Below are 26,111 nucleotides of genomic sequence, written 5' to 3' on the forward strand. Positions count from 1 at the left end.
TCGAAAAATTTTAATTAATTGATTGAAATTTTAGAATTGGCCAAATGTACACACAATAATTAATATATTCATTTGCATTATCATACCATAATTATATTTTAATATCTAATGTCTCTCCTTTTATCAGGAAATTAAATATCTTTCCAAAACAACTTAATTAATTGATTTTCAAATGGGATAAATGTAAACATTAATATGTAGCAATAAAGCAAAGTTACACAAAAACAACATATTTTCACTACATGATAGGTATCATATCATAATTTGATTGTCTAGCGATTTTTTATTTATTTATAACGAAAATGACTTTTCAAAAAAACTTAATTAATTAATTAATTGAAATTTTCAAATTGATCACATTAATGTGTAGACTATAGCTACAAAAGTCAAATTAAACAAAAGCAACATATTCACTAAACGACTAAAACATCACACCATAATTCGAATGTCTATCCTCTCATTTTCTATTACACTCTGATTGAATGATCGGTACCTATTATTTCATAATGTATCGTATTGTATTGTGTTATGTTATATTATATTGTATTATATTATTTTAATTAATAATATAATATTTAGATTGATTGTATTGTTCTCTATCTTACGTAATGTCATACATTTACAATTTGAATAATAAACCTACAAAAAAAGTAGGATCTATAATAGAACTATTATAAAATGGTAGAATAAAATGTGATGATTTAATTATAAGTAAAGACAAAACGAAAATTTTTTTAAGAGAACAATGCGGTCACACTAAATCGATCGTTATAAAACTTTTTATCATTACCTAACAATGTCATTTAAACGAAACGATATAATAAATATAAATAATAATAATAAAAATATTATATTTAAACTAACAATAGAAAGATACGATAAAGTAACAACTATCCAAATAATATGTAACACGAAAAGACTTAATTAATTAACTGATTGAAATGTTCGAATTGGATAGTTAATGTACATTGTACACGCGTCAATTTAGCTATAAACAAAGTCAAACAAAACAACATATTCATTACATCATCACATCATAATAGCGCCATTTCTTTAATTTGGAAAATGACTTTCCAAAAAAAAATAATTAAAATTTTCTAATTGTTATCTAGTTATACTAGACCAAGACATTGAGCCAAGACAGACTTATCTTTTTATTTTTTGAGTTGAGTCGAGTTGAATAAGCTGATAAAATCTATCTATTCATTTATTGTAATTTTAAAGCAAGTCAAACACAACTATTAGAATAAAATAAAAGAGATTAAAAAAAACATGTCATAATATAGCCAAATCTGAATCGATCAACGAATCAACTCTTTATTACTTATGTTTTCCTTTTTGGGTCCATATTGGGGCAATGCCACTAGGTTATTTTCATATACTAAAATATAAAACTCGTTTATTAAAAAGATATGATATGAGCATATGAAAGAAATTGGATTTTGAATTTGTCTCTATGGTAGCGGTTGAGCAAAATTTAATAAATATGTTATTAGAATTAAAAAAATGTTAACACTTTTTTTTTCTTCAAGACTTGTACTCATTACATGGTTTATTTCCAAAAAGAAAGAATACAAAATTCTGCTTATTATCTCATGACCGAAAAGAGAAAAAATAAAAGAAAAAAATACATCATTATTAGGTACCAAAGGGTGTTGAGAAACAAACTACTATTTCCGTCAAAAATTATCAGTCGTATTTCTTTCTTACACATATTTAAAGAAAATATTAATTTAAATTGTGTTTTTCTTCTTTAAATATTACTCTATTTATGTGTTATAACTCCATAATTGAGGTGTTTATAGTTTAATTTCAAGACCAATTATTATTAAAGGTAAAATGAAAAAGAATAACTAACTTTATCTTGAAGTTTTAAAATGACAAATAAGTACTCTCTCCAATCCAAAATAAATAAATCTCAAGCACTTTTTTTATGGTTCAAAATGAATGAATTTTTCAAAGTTCAAAAACATAGAGATTTTTCCAAATGAATGAATAAAATAAAGATGCATAGATTTTTCAAAATAAATGAATTTTTCAAAGTTTGATAATTGAAAGTTTCAACTATCTTTATTTTTAACAAAAGTTTATGAAATAGCAAAGGGGTAATATTGTCAAATAACCCTTTGATAAAAGTTCATTTATTTGAGATAATTATTTTTTAAAAAATACAATCAATAATTTAAGACGGAGGGAATAAGTTTGCGTGATTATTCATTTATTCTTTTCTAATTCCGGATTCTATAAATAGAAATGATTCTCAGCGTTTTTAAAAAAAGCAATAAACTTTCTTCTTTACTAAAGTTCTTTCATACATAAAGCAAGCAAAATAGCAAAGAAAATAAGAAATTAAATCATGCCTTGCTTTAATCTTTCAACAAACGTTAATCTTGATGGAGTTGACACTTCTGATTTCTTCTCTGAAGCTACCAAAGCTGTTGCTTCTATCATCGGAAAACCCGAAAACGTACGTATCTTCTCTTATTCATTAGTACTATTGTGGTTGATTATCCAGGAGGATTCAGAATTTAAACTTGATAAGTTCAATTATTGCGATTTATAGCTAAAGTAGCTAGCACATAATCATATCTTTGAAATACAGATTGAAATATATATATGTTTCGTATAAAAATATTTAATTTTAATTTTTGTATTACTAAGTTGTATCAAGTTGGTTTGGAGGGTGGTTATCCACATGGATGACTCGGAATCGATCCCCCCTCAATGCCTTCTGAGTCGAGCCTGTCGCAAGGGCTTGCCTAGTGTGGTTTACATCCGCACAAAGTGATCACCCGAAGGGCAGAGGTTGTAGCAACGGCGGGCTTATCGGGTTCCAAAAACAAAAAAAATTGTATAAAGACAAATTGTGAGTAGTTTGATGAAAATGGTTCACACTTTTCTTATCCAAAAAACTTATCTAAGTTGGCTTGGTGTGGAGTGTGGAGTTTGTGAGGTCAATGCAACTATATTGGAACCAAACTTGACCCATGTATTGACCACAATGAAAATGCTCACACGGATTTTTATATATAATGATGTGTGTTAATTACTGTATATATTACTGCTAATTAAACCACAAAAATAACATTTTGGCACTCTTGTATTATGTAAAATCAAGTGTGTGATAGGGGGTAGGTATCATGATTAAGCAAATCTCACAAAAATATGAGACAGAATTACTATGGGGCGTGTTCGATACGAAGGAAAATGTTTTCTTGAGGTGTGTTCGAGGATGGGAGGAGATGGAGGCTACGGAGGTGTGGGTGAAGATGAGGTGTGTTCGAGGGTAAGAGGGCATAATCAATGTTGAATGTCATCGATATAGCTTATTTTCCTCACTTTCACTAAGGAAAACAATTTTGGAAAATATTTTTTGACAAAATGAGGTAACATATGGTTTAGACTTAAACTTAACATACTATTATATTTGTTTAGTCAATGTATTTCCGAGACAAGTAAAGGGGGGGGGGGGGGGGNGGATTTGTGAAACAAATTCTAGAAATTATGTGAATAATCAGTGAGCAAGATTCAAACTTTAGTTGTTATCAGATGAGAGAGAAACTAGGGTGTACGTGTTCCCCATAAGCTCATAACGCGGTAATCCTAGTAATAGTAATCCTTTCCTAGTGTATTACATGCAAAGTGATAAGTTAGGTATCTCTAATTCCTTGGTTCGGCAACTAGAGAATTTCACCCCGCACCTTGGTCCGGCTACATGTGTATAATTTACTAACTCTTACATTTACCTCATATATACATCACATCAATGTATGACTTAGTTTTCACCCTCGCACCAATTGACATTAGACTATTAGATAGTATCACACTAAATCTATGTTGATAATTTTTTTCTTATTAACTGCCTCCTTGGTCCGCAAGTAGCAACAAGGCGAGTTCTAACGCATGCACTCGTTAAAAAGACTTCTAAACGAAAGAATTATCAATGCTTGCAATAACACTATTCATGAATTACTTAATTACTATTCATACTTTGTTAATCGCTCATGGTTCCCACAACCCTAGTTGTGGATTTAGTTACCCATAGTAGCAAGAACACAATTCATATTTTTAGATGAAGAAATCATGAACTTATGTAATAAGTAGAAGAAACACAGAATCTCAACTTGAATTTCAAAGTAAAAATCTTCAAAACCAACTTAGAAAATCAAGAATTGCTAAAGTTGCAAGTTAATCTCCGAAGCCAAAAATAAAAAGTTGAAAACATTGGTGGAAGAAAAAAAAAAGGGTGAAAATGCTTGATGTGTAAAGAATGAAGAAAAGTGTGAAAACTCTATTTTGTCCCTGGTCCCTTGTGGATATTGTGCACCTCAACCAAGCTTTAAAAACTTAAGTTGAGGGTGGCTAATTCAGAAATATGCTTAAAATATTGGCTTTGGTCCTACCAAGGATATTGTGTACCTCACTTGAGTTGAGGGTGACTAGTGCAAAACCTCTGGAAAAATAAAAATAAAAATGATTGAAGCATTCTTGAGTTGATGAGCATTACTTGTGAAATAATTGTTGAAGAGATGATTGAAAATAAAGAGAAGAAAATCTTGGGCGATGAAGTCTAAAATTGCAAAGTGCTTAAGGAAGCGATACTAATATTCCACCTTCTAATAGCAATAACTTATCTCGATACTGATTACTGATCCTGGTATAACTTATCCAGAATTATTAACAAAACAAGGAAAAAGGTGATATTATATATTCCGCGTTTTAACATTTATGTACGTGCTTTGACAGTTCGTGATGGTTGTACTGAAAGGATCAGTAGACATATCATTTGGAGGTAACAAAGAGCCAGCTGCATTTGCTGAGATTGTATCCATGGGTGGCATTAACTCAGATGTCAAGAAAAAACTCATAGCAACACTGGGCGGCATATGCCAGAACAGATTCTCCATTCCCAAAACTCGATTCTTTCTCAAGGTCTACGATACCACAATGGCAACCAAATTCTCCAAACTCTAACTACGCATTTGGCCATAGGATTTGAGACCCTGCCTAATTTCAACTCAACGTTTCGTTGAGCATAATATTGTAAAAGAAACTAAAGTTTCCATTAGAGTGAAATCCTATGCAAATATGTCTAAATTGTACTGTCATGTTCAAAAAGTACTGCTTTTATGCTTCAAAAATTGCAAAAATCTCAAACAGTATAACTTATCGATCAAACGATGAGTAAGAATATGCAGTTCTGTATTTCGAAAGGCAGAGCTCAGTCATTAGTTAAGACTATAGCTGAGCAGATGCACCTTCTTCCAATTCCCTTCAAGTTCAGTGTTTTCCAGCCTACACCGGGCTTGTAACATTCAATCTGCAATCATGATCGGAGAGTTAGCTAGAATGGAGCAACATATACGCGTACATCTATTGGAAACTAGCCAAGCATGATGAAGAAAACAACTAAGAAGATGTTATACGTACCACGTCTACAATTTCCTCATTAAATTTAACTCCTCCAATCACATAAATAGAGTCCTGTAGAACAACAGCAGCTGAATAACCTCTCGCGAGTTCCATTGGCTCAACAACCATCCATGTTGCAAGACGGGGGTCATATATTTCAGTGCTACGTACCATTGTAGACCCATCATACCCACCAAGTGCATATCTGCATAGCAGTTGCGAAGCTAAAAGTAAATAACAATATTGAGATACACAATAATGCATATATAGCACACGGTCCTTGCCCCCTTCGACTACTTTTGGATGCATTGTAATATTAGATATGCAATCAAAAAGCACGAAAAATTGATAACATACAACTTCCCATCCAACACAGTCAACGTATGACATCCTCTTCTCGTACTCATACTTCTTATTGTTGCCCACGAACGTTCTCTTGGATCAAATCTTTCAGCAGTCCTGTAGTAAAATGTTATCAGAAAAGAGATAAGAGACAGAGTTCCTATGGCTAAAAGAAGCATAGTCAGCATAACAAGTACAACAGATTGGAATTTACGCAAGGTAATTGCTTCCATCATATCCACCAACAGCGTATAACGCACCATTGAGTTCTGCTGCAGCTAGACAAGATCGCTGCAAATACGTATACATAGAAGACAAAGTCATGTTTATGTAAGACAGCAGTAACAGTAAAAGCTTTCTCATTGCGAATTACTCAAGTTTTCAAATTGTAGTATGTTGTTACTGAAACAAATAATTACTGATACATGCAAATACAAGGAGGTTGAAGCTAACCTTTTGCGACATTGGCCTTGTATTAAACCAACATCCGAATTGAGGATCATACATCTCAACTTCTGAAAAACAGTCAATCACGTTTGCTCCACCAATTGCAAAGATTCTGTCTTTCCAAGTAGCACCAGCTAAAGCGCCCTTTTTCGTTTTCAAAGGGGGATGTAGACTCCACATGTTAGTTGCTGGTCTATATGATACAACTGCACAAAAGCAACATAACATCAGCATGAGAAATTTAAGAAACTAGAAAGAGTGGCACAAAGGAGCAATGAGTGTTAAGGGGTGTACCTGTGTCGTACCACAAGCTTTCGGCTCCAATAGCTCCACCATCGCCGCCACCAAACACAAACAGCTGTCCACAGAGTTCTGCAACTCCGGCATATGATTGGACTGAATGCATTGGCTTCAAAGACTTCACCACATCATTTGATGGTGAATATGACTCCAAGGCAGTTAGCCATGATACTCCATCATATCCTCCGATTAGGAAGATTGACTCAGCAGGATAGCCAACCAAGTCAGATGAGGTTTCGCCATTCTGTACCTCTCTTAGTATCTGATCTGTCTGATGAAAAGTTTCTTCCCCACTCTTTACATCATGTCTAGTAGCATTCGTCACTGCAATAGTGCTATGCTCTACAATATGCCTATTTATAGAGGCTCCTGATCTACTGCTTTCTCCAGCGTATCGCACCTTGTCATTCTCTTCCCTATTTCTTAAAACTGCATCTTGCATTACACTTCTCCAATTTGGTGCATTCTGCGGTATGCTTCTGATTGGAGCCAATAAAGAAGATGAGAACTTTGAGATCAAATTTCCCGCTTGAACATGATCTAGCTCAAACATGAAATGACGCTGATCATGGTAATAGTTCTCCTGTATTATAGGCTTAAACAAACTCTCAGCCAACGGTCTGCAGTGCAGACGCAGACGCACCTGAACCTTCATTTATAAATAAAAAGCATAAAAAAGAAAGTATTAACACAATCAAATAAGCCACATATGAAGAAAACATGAAATTAAACCTGTGCAGGATATTCGGTTCTTCCAGAACCGTCTAATGTCCAACCATATGGGTTGATGTTCATTCTTCCCGAGCTTGCAGCTTCATAGATACCATGAAGCTCTCGGTTGCTGTAGTTGAACAAAAACAATGGCAGACCAGGATCTATATTCTTCACGTATGAAATATGTGGAGCAGGCAAACCTACGCGAAAAAAGGAAAGATTATAACAAAATTCAGCTCACATAAAACAGCCAAAAGGACATCTAATACTAATTAGTAAACCATATATATATATGCTTAGCAACAAAATAACTAACCAAATAGCTGATTTCGTAGACACTCATTCATCGTAGACACTGTGCAGCCAAAGATTACGCCGCCAAGTTGGTTTTTAGTCAAATATCTAAATCCTCCAGAGTTGCTTCTCTGGTTGGTTGATGATGATGATGCAGAATCACGTACAAAGGTTTCGGTTCTTCTCCCTCCTCCCATCCTGGAAAAAATTCATATAGTTACAATAACAGAAAAACGAAACTGTATTACAAGCAAGCTAACCAACTAAATACAACACATTAACAAATAATAGACAAAAGGTTGGATATGAACAAACATTTTACTACTATTTGTGAGCAAAGTGCTAAGACTCGAGGCATAATTTACCCCTTCATTGTTCGGATCAAATGTAACGAACAACCAATCTTACGAAGCCTTGATGGGAAGAGTTACCTGATTACATGTGAAGCATAAAGTGAATTATGGGAGACACAAGACAAGGTGGAGAAGCGAACCCTCACCAACAAGGTGAAAACTCAGATAGTCAATCAAATTCAACTAAACTACTAAGATTCCCCTGACACCAGGGTTCAAAATCCTCAGCAAGGTAAAAAAGTATTAATTAGGGGAAAGGTGACTAGTATACTAGAAAAAAAAAGTTGAGGTGACTACAATTATTAAAAGAAGGCATAATACGTAGATCACACTTTAACTAGGTCTTCACTCCAATTTTCATTGTGATCATCTAGATACTTCAACTTGACACAGGTGCGTGCATTTTGAAAATGCACGTCTAGACACCTTTGAGAGGTACATTCTAGATGTCTATTCTCAAAGTTGGGCATGTTTACGAGGTCAACTTAAACCAAATTAAGCTATCCAGATGTGCATTTTCAAAGTTAAAGGGGTTTCGAGAGTATGATCATTTTTTGATAATTTAAAAGTATAACTGACAGAAATTCAGAAACTTAACACCTACACAATAATAGACATTTTTCCTATTACTTGCCAACAAAAATGTGAGTAAAAAGTGTAAATGCAGAGGAAGCAACAGAACCTGAAGGCAACAATGTGAAAATGCCCATAGACTAAAAAAAGAAACTATTAGTGGAAAAGCTAAAAAAGCAACTTAGCAGTTAGCACTTCATTTTTGGCCTTTACACAAAGACAGCTTTACAAGTTTGTAAGAAAAAGACAAACTTTATAAGCCCACAAGTTAATTGGTTGTTTTAAACCTATGTTTCAATTTTTTTTTTATCTGGACACAGTTTAAAAAGTGAAAGTTTTTTTTTTTTGAATTTTGTGATAGGTTAAAGATAATGGAATGTATGAAAATGTACGTTAATTTTGTGGTCTTAAGCATAATATGTGAAAAGTTAAAATTAAAGAGTTATAAAAAAAGACATTTAAAATAAAAAAAGAACTAAAAAAAATAAAACAAACAAATTACTCATATTCTCTTGAGAAATACATTTTCTAAAAAGCACTTACAACCAAAAAATGAAGAAGATATTTTTAGAATAAATAAATTTTTGTAAGTTTGAACAACAGGCTAAAAAAAATGGACAGTTTTGACTTTGTTAACCGCATAATAAGTTTAATAACTTCTATATCTGAATTGATATCATAATTGTATATTTAGTTTCACTTCAAAGTTCTTAAAATTCATCCAAGAAAATGCCTGTTATAGCCAACCTTTCACAATTCCTCACTAGAGTATCTATATATCTTATCTTCACGTGTTTGAACCATCTCAGCATCGTTATTTCTGCTACTCTCATTTTTTTAACATGCAAATTCTTGACTGGTCAACACTCCACCATCATATGACATAGTTGGTCTTACCATTACTTTATAAAACTTATATTTAAGGCTTGGTGGAGCATACTTATCACCTAAACATCATATGCAAGCATTTATTTCATCCACCCCATTCCATGATGTGCAATAACATCATCAATCTCCTTATTTCCTTGGATTATTGACACAGATTATTAAAACTTCCTTTTTTGGAGATGACTTGAGTATCCGGCCCTTTAGACTTCAAAGTTGTCTCCAACCTCCAACCTGTCGTTAATTCTTCTACGTTTCTCATTGACCAAAACTATGTCATTTGCAAATAGCATACACCATGATACATCTACTTGGATACATCATATCATTTCATCAATCACAATGAAGCTAGAAATGGGATAGACCGATTCCTAGTGCAATCCCATCATGATTAGAAAATGCTTCGACTCTCATCCCATTATTCTCACTCAGGTCTTAGATCCATTGTACGTATCCTTAACTGCCTTAATTTATGTGAAAAGTACACTTTTAGCATCCAAACATCTCCATAAATTAAAATCCCTTGCGACTTTGTTGTATGCTTATGTAAGTCTCTCTTCCTCTTCTTATACTACTCTATCGTAGAACCCCCTAAGGACTTTTTCGTAAGCTTATCTAAGTCCCTCTTTCTCTCCCTATACTACTCTATCAATCTCCTAACCATATGCATGACTTATGTAGTTGAACATCCCAAAATGATGTAGCACTACAAAAATTTGAGCTAGATTTGAACTGTTAAATTTTATATGATTTGACCTGAGCCATGATGAATCATACGATCTGCATATCAACTGTATGTGGAGATTTAGATAGTTGAAATTTGGGGATATTCATTTGTTGACATATAGAGTTAGTATATGGGCCGTATACGAGTTAGTTGATTTCTTTAACTATAATGTCGAACTCACGTGGAAATTGAGTGAGTTGATTTCTTTAACTATAATGATCCTTCCGATGGTTATGGGTAAACCAATTATGAAAGAAATTAGGTAAGAGAGCTTTTGGAATAGCGAGTTGAAAATTTTAGGCTAGACCAATCTTAGACCAAATCTGAGCAAGGTGAGGTTTAGGGCAATCCGGAAAAGTATTAGGTAAAATGTCTAAGCTTTGGTTGGGTTTTCTATTAGTTCAGTCACTAAGGAATCCATAGGGCTTTTTGGAATCTAATTTGGGTGGGTAGAACACCCGATATCTAACTTAGCTTGAATAAGTTAGTTTGGAACGCCAAGATTCGAAGTTGTGTTACAAAATAAGGACTTTTGGAGAGAATTTTGAGTTTCATTCCCATACAAACCGTTGGGGTACCACGCTGCTATAGCGGGATCGATTAATTCCCCCTATAGTGGGTGATCCCGCTACAGCGATGGTGCTATGGCGGGTTGGGGCCGCTAGCAGGGTTCCTTGCGAATTTTGCAGTAAATTTCCCGAAATAGCTCATTATTTCTGTAAACATATTTTAGGATGAGAAAGGGTGATCTAGGATAAATTTTTCTCGGTCTTTCATTGTGATTATCGATAAGGGTAAGTTAATTTCTCTCTTAGCTTGGTAATTCGATTCTTGGGATGTAGAACCTATTATAATTGCATTGGGGCAAGGTTTTGATTGATCTAATGATGGAGAAACCTTTTGTTTAGGGTAGGATGACCATAAAATGGCTTGGGGTTTGGATTAAGTTATAATCCATATATAATTAGGTCATGTTGGGTTAATTTGGTGCTATATTGTTATTTGTAGACCTAGAACAAGTCAGAATTCATAACAAATGGAATGACTCGGACTTAATAGAGCTTCCAAGGCTTGATTTGATGTGGGTGATGGTTGTTGTTTTCCAAGTTTATGTATGCTAGTTAACTGTCTCTATAGTGAAACTTATCCGATGCATATTGGGGACAACAAAAGGGTTGAATGTGAAATGATGAGTTGTTGACAATCCATGTAATGAAGGTGTTTTGTTTACTTGTATTTATAAGTGTGTTTGTGTGACTAACAATTGGCTTGGATACGACGCCTGGTACGACATATCTATATAGTTGGCTCAGGTACCACAACAGTATAAATACTAATAGTTGGCTCGGATACCTTCTTGATACGGGATATTAATGGTTTAGATCGAGTATCACACTTGGTACATGTTTAAGTATTCACTTGTTTGTTGGTTCCTAGAGTGAATCAGACTTGTTTGTGATTATATGGGACATACTTTATGTAATTGTTAAGTTCAGGCATAATGACTGAGAGTCTTGTTGTATTGTTGACTTGGTTGATGTATGTGTTTTCTTTTCCTTATTATATGTTAGTTATGTGTTTACATTCATACATTTGGAGCTGATCGATGATCCTACCAGTACACTTGTACTGTAGTTGTGTATTGATACTACACTGTAGTTATGAATTGATAATACACTTGCTCTTTTTTGGTTGAGCACAAGACATATTCAGGCAGCTACTTTGCGACCTCAACTATGAGTCCACTGCTAATCGAATCCAAGGGTGAGCTACCTCTTCCAGGTTGTTGTCCATTTGTTCAAACTCAGTCTCTTTAGATTTGTTTTTAGGTTTGTTCCCTTTGCTCTAAACTATGTAGAATTTTGATACATGGCTTTCAGTTTCTAGGGGGTTATTCTGCGATTGTTTAAAGGCTTCAAGTTTATTTCTAATAAAGATGTTTTTGGTATTAAAAATTATTTATTTATTATTGTTTAATGGATTGCATATTAGTAATAAGTTGGTTCTCCCACTAGAGATTAGTATGGGTGCCGCTCACGGTGAGTCGGGATTGTGACAAAGTTGGTATTAGAGCCCTAGGTTCGTTGATTTCATCATATAAAAATAGGTCTAGTAGAGTCTTGCGAAACAGTTCAGAGACGTCTGTATTTTCTTTAAGAGGCTACATGACTTTAAGAAATTTCTCTTCTCCCTTATTTTCTTCTGCTATAACTTGATTCCGATTGGTATCTAAACTCTTTCATTCTTTTGTCTGCAGATGGTTGATATTCCGCATAATGGAGTTAGGGTACTAGTTTCATCGGTGGAATTGACAGTGAATGGGTGAGGTAAATGAGAGGTATATAGAGGGTGACACCTGTTAGGAGTGGAGCTAGGGAAGTAGTTGGTCTAAGGCCGACAACCCCTCCCCTACATCAGGATCATGGTGAATAAGAGGTTGAGGTGGAAATTGAGAAGGATGTTGGGCCGGAGGTGGAAACACAGGTTGGGGTATAAATTTTCCCCTTATGTCTTCTTCAGCAAACGTATTTTTTTGAGTGAATCGACAGGTACATGAGTTATTATTGTGTCAGTTATTTCGGTTCCAGATACCATCATATTGTTGCTACATCTCTCAAAATGGATGAAGTTTCAGGCACAAAAGCCTTCTTTAATTCGGTATTAGGTCCCATTATGACTAGAACTATGCGTAAACTATTGAATAAGTTTCTGAATTTGAAGCCTCCAATATTCCATGATACAAAGAGTGATGATGCTTTTGAGTTCATTTCGGACCGTTATGAGACTACAAAAATTACGTATTGTACATCAGCATTAGGTAGCATTTATTACCTTTTATTTATAGGGTGATGTTAAGTTGTGATAAATGGATTATGTGGAGTGTCATTCATCAGTTCTGCCTCCGTTGACTTGGACACATATCCTGGAAAAGTATGTACCCCAAACTCTCAAAGATGATAAAAAGAGATGAGTTTATGACTCTCAAACAGGGCAACATATCTGTATTAACATATGAGCTAAGTTTCATGACTTGTCTTTCTACGCTTCTCAAGTTATGAGCACTATGGAGGAGAGAATTGTTTGTTTGTAAAGGGCCTGAGTTCTGAGCTGCAAGTGTTGTTTGTACACATGACTTCTGTAGGAAAGAACTACAATGAAGTGACCGACTATGTGACGAAAATGAAAGGAGTTAGGTAGGCTAGGCAGGGCAAGGCATTGACTAAAATGTTCAAAAATGTGGAAAACTTTTTGTGGTTCTTATTCCAAGGGTCCTAGTCAGTAGATATATTCAGCTCGCCCGATTCAATCAGCTTTACTAGATTTTATGGGTGGTTATTTAGGGGCCACATAGTAGTCTCTAGCTCAAGGTGATCAAAAAGCTTTTTATTCGTCAGTCAAAAGGTCATCACTTGACCGAGAATGCTTCAACTATGGTGAGTTAAGTCACTTTAAGAGGGAATTCCCTCATAAATTGGTAGGTAACCCGGTACAGAAACATACTATAGTTGTAGTTTCAGTAGGTGGAAGTGGTAATGACAGATGATGCCCATAGGGTAGGTGAGGTAATAATTAGTCGGAGAGGATGATTCAGGTGGTAGAGGACATATAGAGAGTATGAGTGATTGATTTTGGGGGACATTAGGATAAATTTCAACTGTTATATGGATTTTCTTATAACAATAGTTATCACTCCAATATAAACATGACATTATTCGAGACACTTTGTGTGAGGAAATGTAAATCGTCCATAGAGTGGTTTGAGATTGGTGATGTGAAGCCTTTGAGCGTAGACTTGGAGAGGGAAACTCAGAAAAAAGTAAGGGGTATCCAAACCAAGTTGTTGGCAACTCAAAGCAAATAAAAAAAGTATACAAATCGTAAGATAAGAGATATGGTATTCCAGGTTGGTGAGCAAGTTCTATTGAAAGTATCACTAATGAAATGGGTGATGATGTTTGTTAATAAGGGTAAGCTTATCCCTCGTTACATTGGTTAATTCAAAGTTCTTAACGGTGTGGGTTCAGTAGCTTACATGTTAGGCTTGCCACCCAACTTTTTTTGAGGTTCATCCAATTTTTCATGTGTCCATGCTAAAAAGAATCTATGGGGATGGAGATTATATTATCAAGTGGGCCTCGATAGTGCCGGACAAGGATTTATATTATGAAAAGAAGCCGATTGCAATTCTTAATTGGAATGTCCAGAAATTAAGGACAAAGAAATCAAATTAGTGGAGATTCAATAGAAGCATAGAAAAATAGAGTGTCATGGGCACTATATAAAGTTATTGCTTCACTTATTGGAGGCATATTGCCATGTTTATTTGTTAGACAAATTATCACATCATTTATACTATTCTTTATATTGTTAATTAGTTGTCTAGAACTTAAATGTGCATTATTGATATAAGTATAATACTAATAAATGGGGAAATTGTGTGAATTATCATGTCTATAAGATGCTATTGGGGCAGTTCATTAGCATCGAATAATTGTTGCCTGAGTTGGGTTTAGAACATGACAGATGAACCTAAATCGATTCTCGGTAATAGCTACACATTTCCTCATCCTTATGTCCACCACACTCTCTCAAACGTTCATAGTATGGTGTAGCAACTTAATACAGCTGTAGTTATTTGTAATGACCCTCCTGGTCATTTCTGTGTCTTGACTTCTGTGTGTCATTTAGAACATTCCTGTAGAGACCTCAAGTCATTTATGACTTGCTGGGACTGACAGTTTGGTCACCTAGTCGTTCATTTGGTTATAGTGTGAGTTTTAGTGTTTTGGAGCTTATGAATCTTGAACGATCATTTTCGATTAAAAGTTCAAGAAGATGACCTCGAAATCCAATTCTGACGATTCCATCAGCTTCGGAAGGGTCATTTTAGGCTAGTAGCATGGTCGACATGACTCCCGAGGTTTTTCAGTGTGAGTCGGTGCGATTAGGCATTTTAACTTTAAGTTTAAGCCTAAGTTTGACTTTATTTAACATTCTGAGTGAACGTGCTCGGATGAGAATTCTGTCAGTGCGGTTAGCTTCGGAATGTCAAGTTTGGTCTAGATTGACCTTTCTTTTGTGTCTCGAGGTTTTTGATATTTTTCGGAGCTCTTTTGTGGTTTTTGACTTAAAATGACATTGGGTGTGGGACCCACTTTTTGTCAAGATGACTTCGTAACTGTGTCATTGAGTCCGAAATATCAAATTTGGTATGGTTGCATATCTTGTTTGCATGCACGGGGTTCCGAACGAGATCGGAGCACCCCGTCGAAGTTTTTAGTTTTGGAAAGTTATTGCAGAAAATCTGCTATAAATGCAGAAATAACAGCAACATTTTCCAAACCTTAAAACCCTCATAACTCTCTCATCTTTCATCCGAATTAGGCGATTCGAAGTGCGGGAGCTTCGTATTTTTTGTGGCTTCGATGTAGAGTGTTTGGAAGTTGTTAGGTGCACGTAGTTCGAGGTAAATTTCACAATAAACCTGACTGTTGTACCCTTTTTCGAGTTTTTGTTTTTGGCATCCTTGTTTTGGTCATATCTCACTCATTTTAGCTCGATTTTGGGTGATTCGAAGTCCTACGTGTTGGAAATTGTCTTGGCTTCGTTGTAGAGTGTTCAAAGAGTGTTGGGCACCATTAGATCCTTATAGATTTCGAGTTTAGACTGCTGCAATGTTTTCTTTTAAGTTGATTAAAGTGTGGTTTTCTTGCTTGTTGGGTTTTGCTGCGTTTTGAGCCCCGAATTGTGTTCTATTTTGGAATACAAGTTTGGGGTGCTGTTTAGGGTATCTTGACAGAGTCAAATTTGGACAGTTTGGTGCGGGTCCCATGATTTTCGTTTTGACTCCAAAATTGACCCGTCTCCATTTGTTGTGATTTTGGTGTCTAAACGACCGTAATAACGCTGCGACTCTATTTTTTATAGCGGGTAGCGTTTCGAGGCCGTTCGAAAAGGGAAAGCTTCGGAGAAGTTATTTTGGAGCGCGTGTGATCGGCCTACTGGTAGGCTAATGTTTCACTCTCTTAGATTGAGCTCGAGAATGTGAATGCATGTTGATTAGTTGGGATTTGGGTTGAGTAGTTATTGAATCACGTATAGGTGTTTAAAAATTATGCTTTCAACCTATTTCGAGAATTATCGGGTAACTATGAGCATGTTATGTGTTACTAATTGACCCTCCTTGCTATGTGGAGTGCTTGAATCTTGATTACTGTTTATCTGAAGCATGTTGGGCCTTAGTTTAGGTGTGACTAGGGCTTACCTTAGAAATATATGATTCAGATCCGATAGGCCTTAGTTTTGCCCCGACGTCGCTCGGTCGGCTTAGATCCCTGTAGACTAGTGTAGCAAACTTGAGTCTGATAGTTTGGGCCTTAATTAGGCGATACGCTTGCTCCGACAATAGCTATCCTTATTTTCCCCGATGTTACGGCTTCACGAGTTATGTCGGTGACAATAATTCTGCTTCGCGACTTGAATTTGATTTTCGATTCGATTCCAAGGACTTAATATTGATTGGCTAAGTGTGGACGACGTTCCACAGACATTTATGAGCGTGGATCGATTAGGACTCTTTCAGCAGCTACATTGACACCTTTATAGAGCATCCGGTTTAAGGTCCAACCTCTATTGCCCAGATACTTATATGGAGCATTCGGTTTCAGGTTCGGCCTCTATTGCCCAGATACTTATATGGAGCATCCGGTTTAAGGTCCGGCCTCTATTGCCCAGATACTTATATAGAGCATCCGGTTAGAGTTCCTGTCTCAGACAGTTAATACTTGTGATTGGTTACTTGGGTACTTCTGGTGAGCATCCGGTTCAAGGTCCAGCTTCCGTATTGTTAGATTCTACTAATTGGGGTTGAGGTTCTGGTTCGATGTTCTCCGTTCTTGGGTTCTTATATGCAATTCTCTTTAGTTATAGTTATTTTGTGTACTCGTCGGGCTTATGGGAGTCCGTTCGAGTTTTTATTTAACTTGCGCACGAATGTACCTTCTACGCTTATGGGGGCCCAGTTAGGTGTAGTTAGCTTATAGATTACTTTAGTTAGTTCTTTATACACTCGTGTGTATTCCATTGTTGGTTAGATTTTCGTTCTTGACTTCGATTTGTGTTATTTCTTCTTTTCATATTGCCTTTACTTTTCAAGTTCAGTCGGCCTATGATGCCTACTGGGTACCTGTTATTTTGGTACTCATGCTACGCTCTGCATCTGTTTCGTGATGCAGGTCCGAGCACCAGTGGCCAGCGTTGATCCAGTTTAGAGTAGTCTGATTCGGAGACGGGGGCGAGCACACGACATTTTGTACTATTTCAGTCTGCATCTGTGTTTATAGACTTGTCTTTTACCTTTCGAGACAGTCCAGTTTCTGTGGTCCAGTTTTGAGATTTGTACTCGTTTTGTTAGTAGCTATGTACTAGTGACTTCCAGGTTCTGGGAGGGATCTTTATTTGTGTATATGTTTTGATTTGCTTCCGCTTGTTTATGTTGTTATCTTAAATTTTGCCTACTCTTGTTTAGTTTCTGCCTCAGACCCATTACTTGTTGTTCCGGGTTACGGGTTGGCTACCTACTAATGGGTTATAGTAGGTGCCATCATGTCTCGAGGAATCGGATTGTGACATTATTTTAATTCTGATATCACCCTTATTCTTGTACAACATGATCATTGTACTCTATCTATTCTTCAAACAATTTTCACGTCCTATTCAAATAATATCAAACAACCTAGTTAGCCATTCAGTACCTACTAAATCTATCCCTTAGAAAAATCACTGGAATCTTATCTGACCCAATTGCTCTCCCCCTTCTAGTCTTACAATTAACCTCATCAAACTTGATAGCCCTACAATATCTAAATATCTCAATGACTCTTAGAGTGATCTAAATCGCCCAACAAAATATTCATGCATCCTTCTTCATTCAAAAGTTTATGGAAGTATGTATATCATTTTCGTCTATTGTGAATCTCTTCCACTAATACTTTGTCTTCCTCACCTTTAATGCACTTAACTTAGTCTATGTCAGGAACACTCATTCAACCTATATAACTTTTTATCCTCATCATTATCATGAAAGAACAAACATTGGTATTTTAGTCGTTGTAATCGCTAACTCACCTCCTTCTTTTCCTACTTATATCTCTCCATATTTTCTTTTTTTTCCTCTTCATCAACTCTTTATAATCCATCTTCTTGGATTTCATTTTTCCTTAGAACACTTCACTGCACCACCAATCCCCTTAATAATCACCAATGTTACCCCTCGAGACTCTGAACATCTATCTAGCTATATTTCTAATGCCATTAGTTGTCCAATGCTACATACTGCTAGCATCCCTACTACTCCCCCAAGCCCCCATCACCATCAACTTCTCTCCTATCTTTGAGATCTAGTAATAGTAAAGCCAACCCACTTGCCTCAATAGATCATGCATGGCCCACTTCTTCCTCTTCCTCTAAATATCTAAATTCATTGTCAGGAGATCATGCTGAGTTGTTAGATACTCAGTAGAGATAACCTTGCAGTCCTTTCACGATTTTTTGTAAAATCTCTTAAAGATCAAGTAATATATCTAATTCGGACTATGTATGGAAAGATTGGTTTAAACAAGTTTTCAATAATCAAATTAAGAATAAATTACACTAAATTTACCTAAATTATTATTTTTAATTATGGATAGACTCCTTGTATTTTTAAATGGCTCCGGACACTAGGTACGAGCCCTGGATATGGAGAAAAATTCTTATATATGTTTTAAATCTGGACTATGCACTACAGAGCCCATTCAGGGGTGAAACTCTCAACGGGTATTTTTCCATATCTAGAGCTCGAACCCAAGACCTCTAGTTAAGAGTGAAGCAGTCTCACCACTACACCATAGTCCATGTTTGTCATTCAATCCTTTTATATAATGGAAAACATACACAATGGAACTTCATCTAACCAAGAATATATACAAATAGGTTTGATTTGCTTCACCTATAAAATTTTTACCAATTTTATTTTTATATATCAAAGCTCATTCTAATCTCTGACGTGATTACATACTTAACCCTATCATATTGGAGATCGTCGTTTGTTGATAAATTTTTTAGGATTTTTCTTTCTTGGGATTGAAAAAAAATTGAAAATCTTATACCAAATCTATCAAGTATATCTAATACCATATCTAGAACTCCATAGTCAATTATATTAGGCAAATAATCTATCAATCACCTTAAAACAAAAAAATAACAAATCGGTATGCTTAAAGTAATATTCAAAATTCAGATTATATAAAAGATCAAAAAAATTTATACATTCACAGCATAAAGCAAAATACTAGGCCAAGATCGTACCTAGTATACAGAATTGAAACAGACAGCAATGAAGAATCCACCTGTGACAACTATCGAACACCGTAAGAATCAAGCTTTGCCAAAAACAGTAATACTGAAAAAAGAGCTATTCTTGAGCCTCACTGCTACTACAAAAGATCTTGAGAGAACAACAAGAGGATTGTATAAGGGTACTAAAATTAGGGTTACTTTTGATTCCCTCCTCCCAATTTTTGATAAAAATGTGCCCTCAAATGTACTATCCCACTAAAAGAAAATGATTGTTTTGAATTCAAATTTGATAGAGATGTGCCTCAAATTAATTTGATATTCTTTCCCTAACTTTGCTCAATTTTTTTTTGCTCCTTTCATTTATTGTTTTTTTTATACAAATAACAAATAAATTATATGTGAAGATTCTTTTACTTTTAATTAATATATATATATACATGTATATGTATGTGTATATATATTAATGTATGTATATATACATACATATGTATGTATATATATTCATACATATGTATGTAGATATACATATAAATGTATATGTATGTATATATAAATATATATATAACCTTAACCCTATCATATCGGAGATCATCGTTTGTTGATAAATTTTTTAGGATTTTTCTTTCTTGGGATTGAAAAAAATTGAAAATCTTATATCAAATCTATCAAGTATATCTAATACCATAGCTAGAACTCCATAGTCAATTATATTAGGCAAATAATCTATCAATCACCTTAAAACAAAAAAGTAACAAATCGATCTGCTTAAAGTAACATTCAAAATTCAGATTATATAAAAGATAGAAAAATTATATGTATACATTCACGGCATAAAGCAAAATACTAGGCCAAGATCGTACCTAGTATACAGAATTGAAACAGACAGCAATGAAGAATTCACCTGTGATAACTATCGAACACCGTAAGAATCAAGCTCCGCCAAAAACAGTAATACTGTAAAAAAAGCTATTCTTGAACCTCACAGCTGCTAAAAAGGATCTTGAGAGAGAACAACAAGAGGATTGTATAAGGGTACTAAAATTAGGGTTACTTTTGATACCCCCCTCTCAAATTTTGATAAAAATGTGCCCTAAAATGTACTATCCCACTAAAAGAAAATAATTGTTTCGAATTCAAATTTGATAGAGATGTGCCTCAAATTAATTTGATATTCTTTCCTAACTTTGCTCAATTTTATATACATAAATATTTATCATTTATTTAAGAAACGCGCTTCAATACAATATGATATCCACATCGTATGCATAATTACTATATAGTAGAAGAAGCTACAGGCCAGGCCTCATAATCAACCTGTTTTACCATAGGGATATTTTAGCCTTTCTGCTTGCTTGTGTGTTGTTCACTTTTGTGCAACTACATGTATCCTACTTTATTATTACTATACTTGATTTTCATGTTTTAATTTATTTTTCTTTTTTAGCTTGTGATATATTTGAAAGTTACATAAATAATATCTAAATCACAATAATTAACATTTTAAATATTTAAAATTTATATTAAAAAAATCAATTGAGTCTCGAAATTCTATTGGAGCCATATAAACTGAGTAGCTGATAAATATCTATTGTCTGAAAATGACGTAAAAGTACTATAAATTACAATAATTAATAACGTAAAAAATTTAAAACACATATAGAAAAATCAGTTAACGCTAAAAAGTCTATCAATGCCACATGTGACACGGGAAGTAACACATATTATTTTAAAGTTGCATTAAAATGTACTATAAATTAAAAGAATTAACAACTTAAAATAATTAAAAGACATAAAAATAATTAATTTTTAAAATTCTATGTATATCACAAAAATTGAGACAAAGTGATAATATATATTATTTGAAAATTATGTAAAATGTATTATAAATCACAATAATTAATAACTTAAAATATTTTTAAAATCATATAAAAATTGGTTAACGTCTCAAGTTTCATCAATATTACATAAATTAAGACAAAAAAAAAAACATACATTGGGCCCTACTTGCACTCTTATAGTATCATTGACTAATGAGTAATTTCTGAACAAGAAACACTAATGATACCAATACAATATATATATATATATATAGTGATCTAGTATCAAGTTAAGAGAAATTATGATCATTAATGATATAAATTCAATATATAATACTGATTTAGTATTAGTTAAGCGAACTTTATCAGCCTCAATGATACCGATACATTATATGATACTGATATAGTATCACTTAAGTGGAAATTATTATCACCCTTAATGATACCAATACAATACATGATATTGATTTAAGCGAAAATTATCAGTCTTAATTAATGGGGGTATGGGTTATAATTATATATGAGAGATTGAGTATTTCAAGAATTACTTTGCATTTGGATATAAACTTGTAATTATTTTGAATTTTATGACCCATTTATGTAATTTTCCCTAAAAATTAAAAAATAATTCGAAACAAGAGCTACACGTATTTTATGGTTCAATCCAGAGAAGAAAATTGGGCCCACGTAAAGGCCTAATGTAGAGGCCCACATGTACCCAAAAATGGGCTGCAATGTAGGCCCAATTAGGGGTTCTTTTGTGGGCTAATTCAAAGCCCAAATCCTTCTTTCATTTTGGTTATAAATTGAGGAACTTTCAGAAATAGCAAAGACTTGAAATATAACGAGGCAAATAAGTTATTATTTGCTTAATTATGATTCATAGCTACAAGAGAGAGACGAAATGTATTTGTATATTTGTTGAATAATTGTATATATGTATATATACTATTGATTGTGTTTGTATATTTGTTGGATAATTATATATATGTAATTAGTATATATATGTATCAACGAATACAATTTGTATCACTTTCGAGAAAATATACTTGTTAGAAGTTGGGTCAATCACTTATTGTCAGGTGCTCCAAAGTTTTTTTAAAAAAAATTAATTAGTTAAATACAAACTATTTCTCACCAAAAATACTTTTACGAAAAACACTTTTTAGAATAAATTGATTTTAAAAGTTTGACCAAATGGACAACCTCGAGAGAAGGCCCAAAATAGTCCCTCATCTTTGGGTTAAGACTCAAAATCATCCTAGAGTTTTCACATGGAGCACTAATAGTCCCTCATGTTTGCAATATTGGTGCACTTTTGGTCTTCCCCTAAACTTTTGCCTACTTTTTAACATTAATTTTGTTCATAATTTTATGTAAGGAATGCCCCATCGTCTTATTATATATTTAGTAGAAATAATAACTCTATGTGAGAGAAGGTGAGAAGAAGAACACCTTGTTCTGTTCAGTATAAATATTACTGCAGCTAAACTAAGAACATTTTAACGTATAACATTGCAAGAAAAGAAAAATTTGTACTATTGCACGTGAAATCATCGTGATGAACCTCTCAACTTTAACTGCAATACGATTTCTACTAAACAAACCAAAGTGTTTTTCTTCTCACAATCTCTCATTTCTACTAAATATATAAAATGACGATTAAACATTCCATACATAAATTATGAATAAAATCAATGTTAAAAAACATTGGACAAAATTTTGAAGGAGGACCAAAAGTGCACCAATATTACAAACATGAGAGACTATTAATGCTCCATGTGAAAACTCAAGGATGATTGAGTCTTAACACAAAGATGAGGAACTATTTTGGGTCTTTTCTCGGACAACCTCATTAGTTAGGAAAATATTTTACCAAAATTAGACTCACAAATCAAGAATCTTGCAAAATCGAATCATGATAGTATATGGAAAGAGAATTTCAAACAAGTTTTTGGATATAAAAAAGAAATACTATGAATGGCAAAAGAATTCGTTTTAATCAATGTCATAACAAAAATAAAGTACGACGTTTGAACGGTTTGACAATTGTTAAGATGTGATTTATCTCTTTTCTTGATTGTATTGGAACATGATTTTTATGATAAAAATTCTTTCTTGATTTTTATAAAAAAAAATAAAAAATCTCCGAACTTCTTATCAATATGAGGTGATCATAATATAATATATAATAATTCTGATTTTAGATAATTCAATTTTCGTAACTGCTATATATCATTTCAAGATGTAATTTGGGTATATTGGATTTTACGCCCCTACTTAAATTATTGCTCGTCCTTAAACAACTAAAACTACACTATCACCAGTTCTAACAACAAAGCAACAATGACTATGGTTGGTTCAAGTTGTGAGCTTACTAACATGTGACTTTAATATTTCAATCATCCTCCCTTCAAATAAAACTTGAGTGTTTCAATTATCAAATGATCAATTTATGAATATCGAATCTCAGATGATGACTAGACTACAAATGTGACCAAGTACTACAATTAAAGAACCCTATATGTGACATTTTCATGCGATTCATATGTCCTCGCAACAAGAAATATACCTACGCTCAACCTTGAAGCAAATAATATAGGGGGTAATAACAAGATTACTTACACTCCCGAAGAATATTGAGTATTGCAAGTGTCATATCATAGGCTTGTTCGTATTTTAATTCAATATTTTTCAAGGAATGATTGAAATTTCAAAAGACTTTGTGATCTTGTAGTGTAGAATTGATGACGGATAAGATATTCATTTGGGTACAAGTGACTTGCCTTCTACGCACTACATATATGATTTCATTTTCATCCTTTCCTTGTTTACATTTTCCTTTATCTTTTCTTGGTGTCACACTCTTCCATTCTTTATACATCTTTTGTTCATCCTTCCCTTTCTACTTTCTTTTTGTTTGGTTATCCAAGTATCACTTTTTTTTTTCAAAATTAAAATGGAGTATGTTCTTTTTTACACCACACAAAACACTTCTTTTTTTTCTTTCATCTCACTACATACTCCTTTCTCTCTTTCCATTATATACTCCATCCTCAACTTAGACATTTAGCCTCATCTTCAATTGAGTGTGTTAGGTAGGGTTTGGTTCTAAAAAGAAAATTTCTTCAAAAGGGAATTTGTCTTGTAATGTGATGGCAAAAAAATGCCAATTGGGGAAATTGAGATCGCTTAACTAACAAGTAGACTTAATGAGTTTCAGAAGAGGTTCTCTCTCTATATATTCAAGGCCTAAGATCATATCCTCAACTTCAAAATTCCTATAAGTACGGTGACAAATTAACAAAGCAAGTTGTAGATGAAACTAACAGCACAACAGAGCAATTTAATCCTTAACAACTATTTTTTCAGCTCTTAATTGAGTACACTGCAATCATTTCATCAAGATTCACACATTAGTAATGAGAAAGTCAATAAATAAATGAGATATAATTTCACAACAAAGATCATTTAAATGTATTGACAATTCTTTCAAAATCACACCATTTTTAGTGGTATTAACAAATCACAAAAGAAAATTTATGCACACGAAAGCACCAACCAAGTCAAAGTACATATCATTAGGCAAAACCAAAGGAAATCTGACAAAACAAAAAGTTATACTAACAACTATACCAACAACCTAAGGAAATCTGTTGTAGGGCCTCTGTTTTCACCACTTCCATTGAGTGAGGAGTAACACCACTTACACCAACTATGGATCTCTCCTTTTGAGATACCTTCATGACTGCATCAATACTTATGTCCTCCAAATCTTGGAAGGATTCAAAATTACTCTGGTGCATCCCTATGGCTGCCGCAACTATATCACCTTCATTAGAAATGTCACCATTTGGAGACTTTTCTAAGCCATCATGTTGACCACCTTCCATATGCTTCACAATGGGGGAGCCAAAGGCTCTACTAGAGAAGGATCCACATGATCAGGATTTGATACGAAGAAATCAAAATTTGTGCATTTCATTTGGTCTAGCTCCTTCTTCAGTGTACTGACATCAACCTTGATAGTTGTTAGATCACCAACTACACTAGCCTCCAACCTGTATTAGACAACCCAATTAACTCCTTTGAAAAGGCCTGGTGAATATTGCTCACGGCCACTTTAATCATATTTAAAATCTGCAGCTCGAACTTGGCCATATATATTTGCCTATGATATATGGTGGTTGCCTTCCTGTGTGAGAGTAGGACCAAGTCTGGATGATGTTGTGACAGTTGCAAGTCTAGCACTGGGAGACTGGGTATGGGTAAATGTACTTGCTACAGATGAGAGTGTGGAGCTTTTGGGCTTCTGCAAAGTGGTAATTATGGCCTCAAACCATCAATGCATCAACCTCTATATCTTCTAGAGATTTTTTAGGAGACATACCTGATACAACATACAAATCAACCTCACAGTAACAACATAAACACACATATATGTAGAGAAAAATAATAATCAAACAATGAACATCAGAGATTGTTGAAGCTTTGGTAAAATTAATCAAAAAGTAACCCTTTCATATAATTTATATAGTGATAATACATATATTTGACCTTAAACTTGGCTTCAAATTTTAACTTTGACCTCCAACTTTCATAGTGCACAAACAAGCACTTTAACTATCCAACATTTTAATAAATAAACACGCGATTTTTGGAGCCAAAGAGTGTGAAATGCAAACGCTTCCACATGTATTAGTGAGCCACTCAATGGCTGCCAACTAATTAAATACTTCACACGTCCATTTTAGAACTAAAAAAAAAAAAATTAATTAAGGGTAGAGTTGTCATTTCAGCATTTTTTTTACTGTTGTGGGCCTCGAAAATTACTCCCAACTCGCGCAAAATACGTGCACATCACGCGTTTTGCCAGGTAAGACACGCGTGTTTATTTATTAAAAGGTT

The 26,111-nt window shown here is 34.1% G+C and overlaps 2 protein-coding genes across 2 annotated transcripts; one reads left to right on the top strand and one right to left on the bottom strand.

Moving 5' to 3' along the window:
- Positions 1-2,269: 2,269 nt before the first annotated feature.
- On the top strand, positions 2,270-5,102 carry LOC125865341 (uncharacterized). Its single transcript, XM_049545542.1, has 2 exons — positions 2,270-2,467; positions 4,747-5,102. The coding sequence occupies exons 1-2, from the start codon at positions 2,357-2,359 to the stop codon at positions 4,972-4,974; spliced, it is 339 nt and encodes a 112-aa protein (XP_049401499.1). The 5' UTR covers positions 2,270-2,356; the 3' UTR covers positions 4,975-5,102.
- Positions 5,103-5,207: 105 nt separating this feature from the next.
- Positions 5,208-25,096, bottom strand: LOC125864119 (uncharacterized). The gene is made up of 10 exons (XM_049544050.1): positions 24,847-25,096; positions 8,493-8,544; positions 7,532-7,707; positions 7,234-7,415; positions 6,496-7,150; positions 6,208-6,407; positions 5,969-6,045; positions 5,770-5,871; positions 5,431-5,617; positions 5,208-5,320 (listed from the first exon to the last, which is right to left on the bottom strand). Exons 1-10 carry the CDS (start codon positions 25,094-25,096, stop codon positions 5,222-5,224), a joined length of 1,980 nt encoding a protein of 659 aa, XP_049400007.1. The 3' UTR covers positions 5,208-5,221.
- Between the last annotated feature and the right edge of the window lie 1,015 nt (positions 25,097-26,111).

This window comes from Solanum stenotomum, chromosome 5 (assembly GCF_019186545.1).
Source record: "Solanum stenotomum isolate F172 chromosome 5, ASM1918654v1, whole genome shotgun sequence".
NCBI lineage: Eukaryota > Viridiplantae > Streptophyta > Magnoliopsida > Solanales > Solanaceae > Solanum > Solanum stenotomum.

Coding starts and splice junctions, on each gene's coding strand:
- LOC125864119 (XM_049544050.1), bottom strand. CDS start 25,096: ATGGAAGGTGGTCAACATGATGGCTTAGAAAAGTCTCCAAATGGTGAC. Junction 7,416..7,531: donor TCTACGAAATCAGCTATTTG/GTTAGTTATTTT, acceptor TTTTTCGCGTAG/GTTTGCCTGCTCCACATATT. Junction 5,872..5,968: donor GATGGAAGCAATTACCTTGC/GTAAATTCCAAT, acceptor ATTTTACTACAG/GACTGCTGAAAGATTTGATC.
- LOC125865341 (XM_049545542.1), top strand. CDS start 2,357: ATGCCTTGCTTTAATCTTTCAACAAACGTTAATCTTGATGGAGTTGAC. Junction 2,468..4,746: donor TCATCGGAAAACCCGAAAAC/GTACGTATCTTC, acceptor GTGCTTTGACAG/TTCGTGATGGTTGTACTGAA.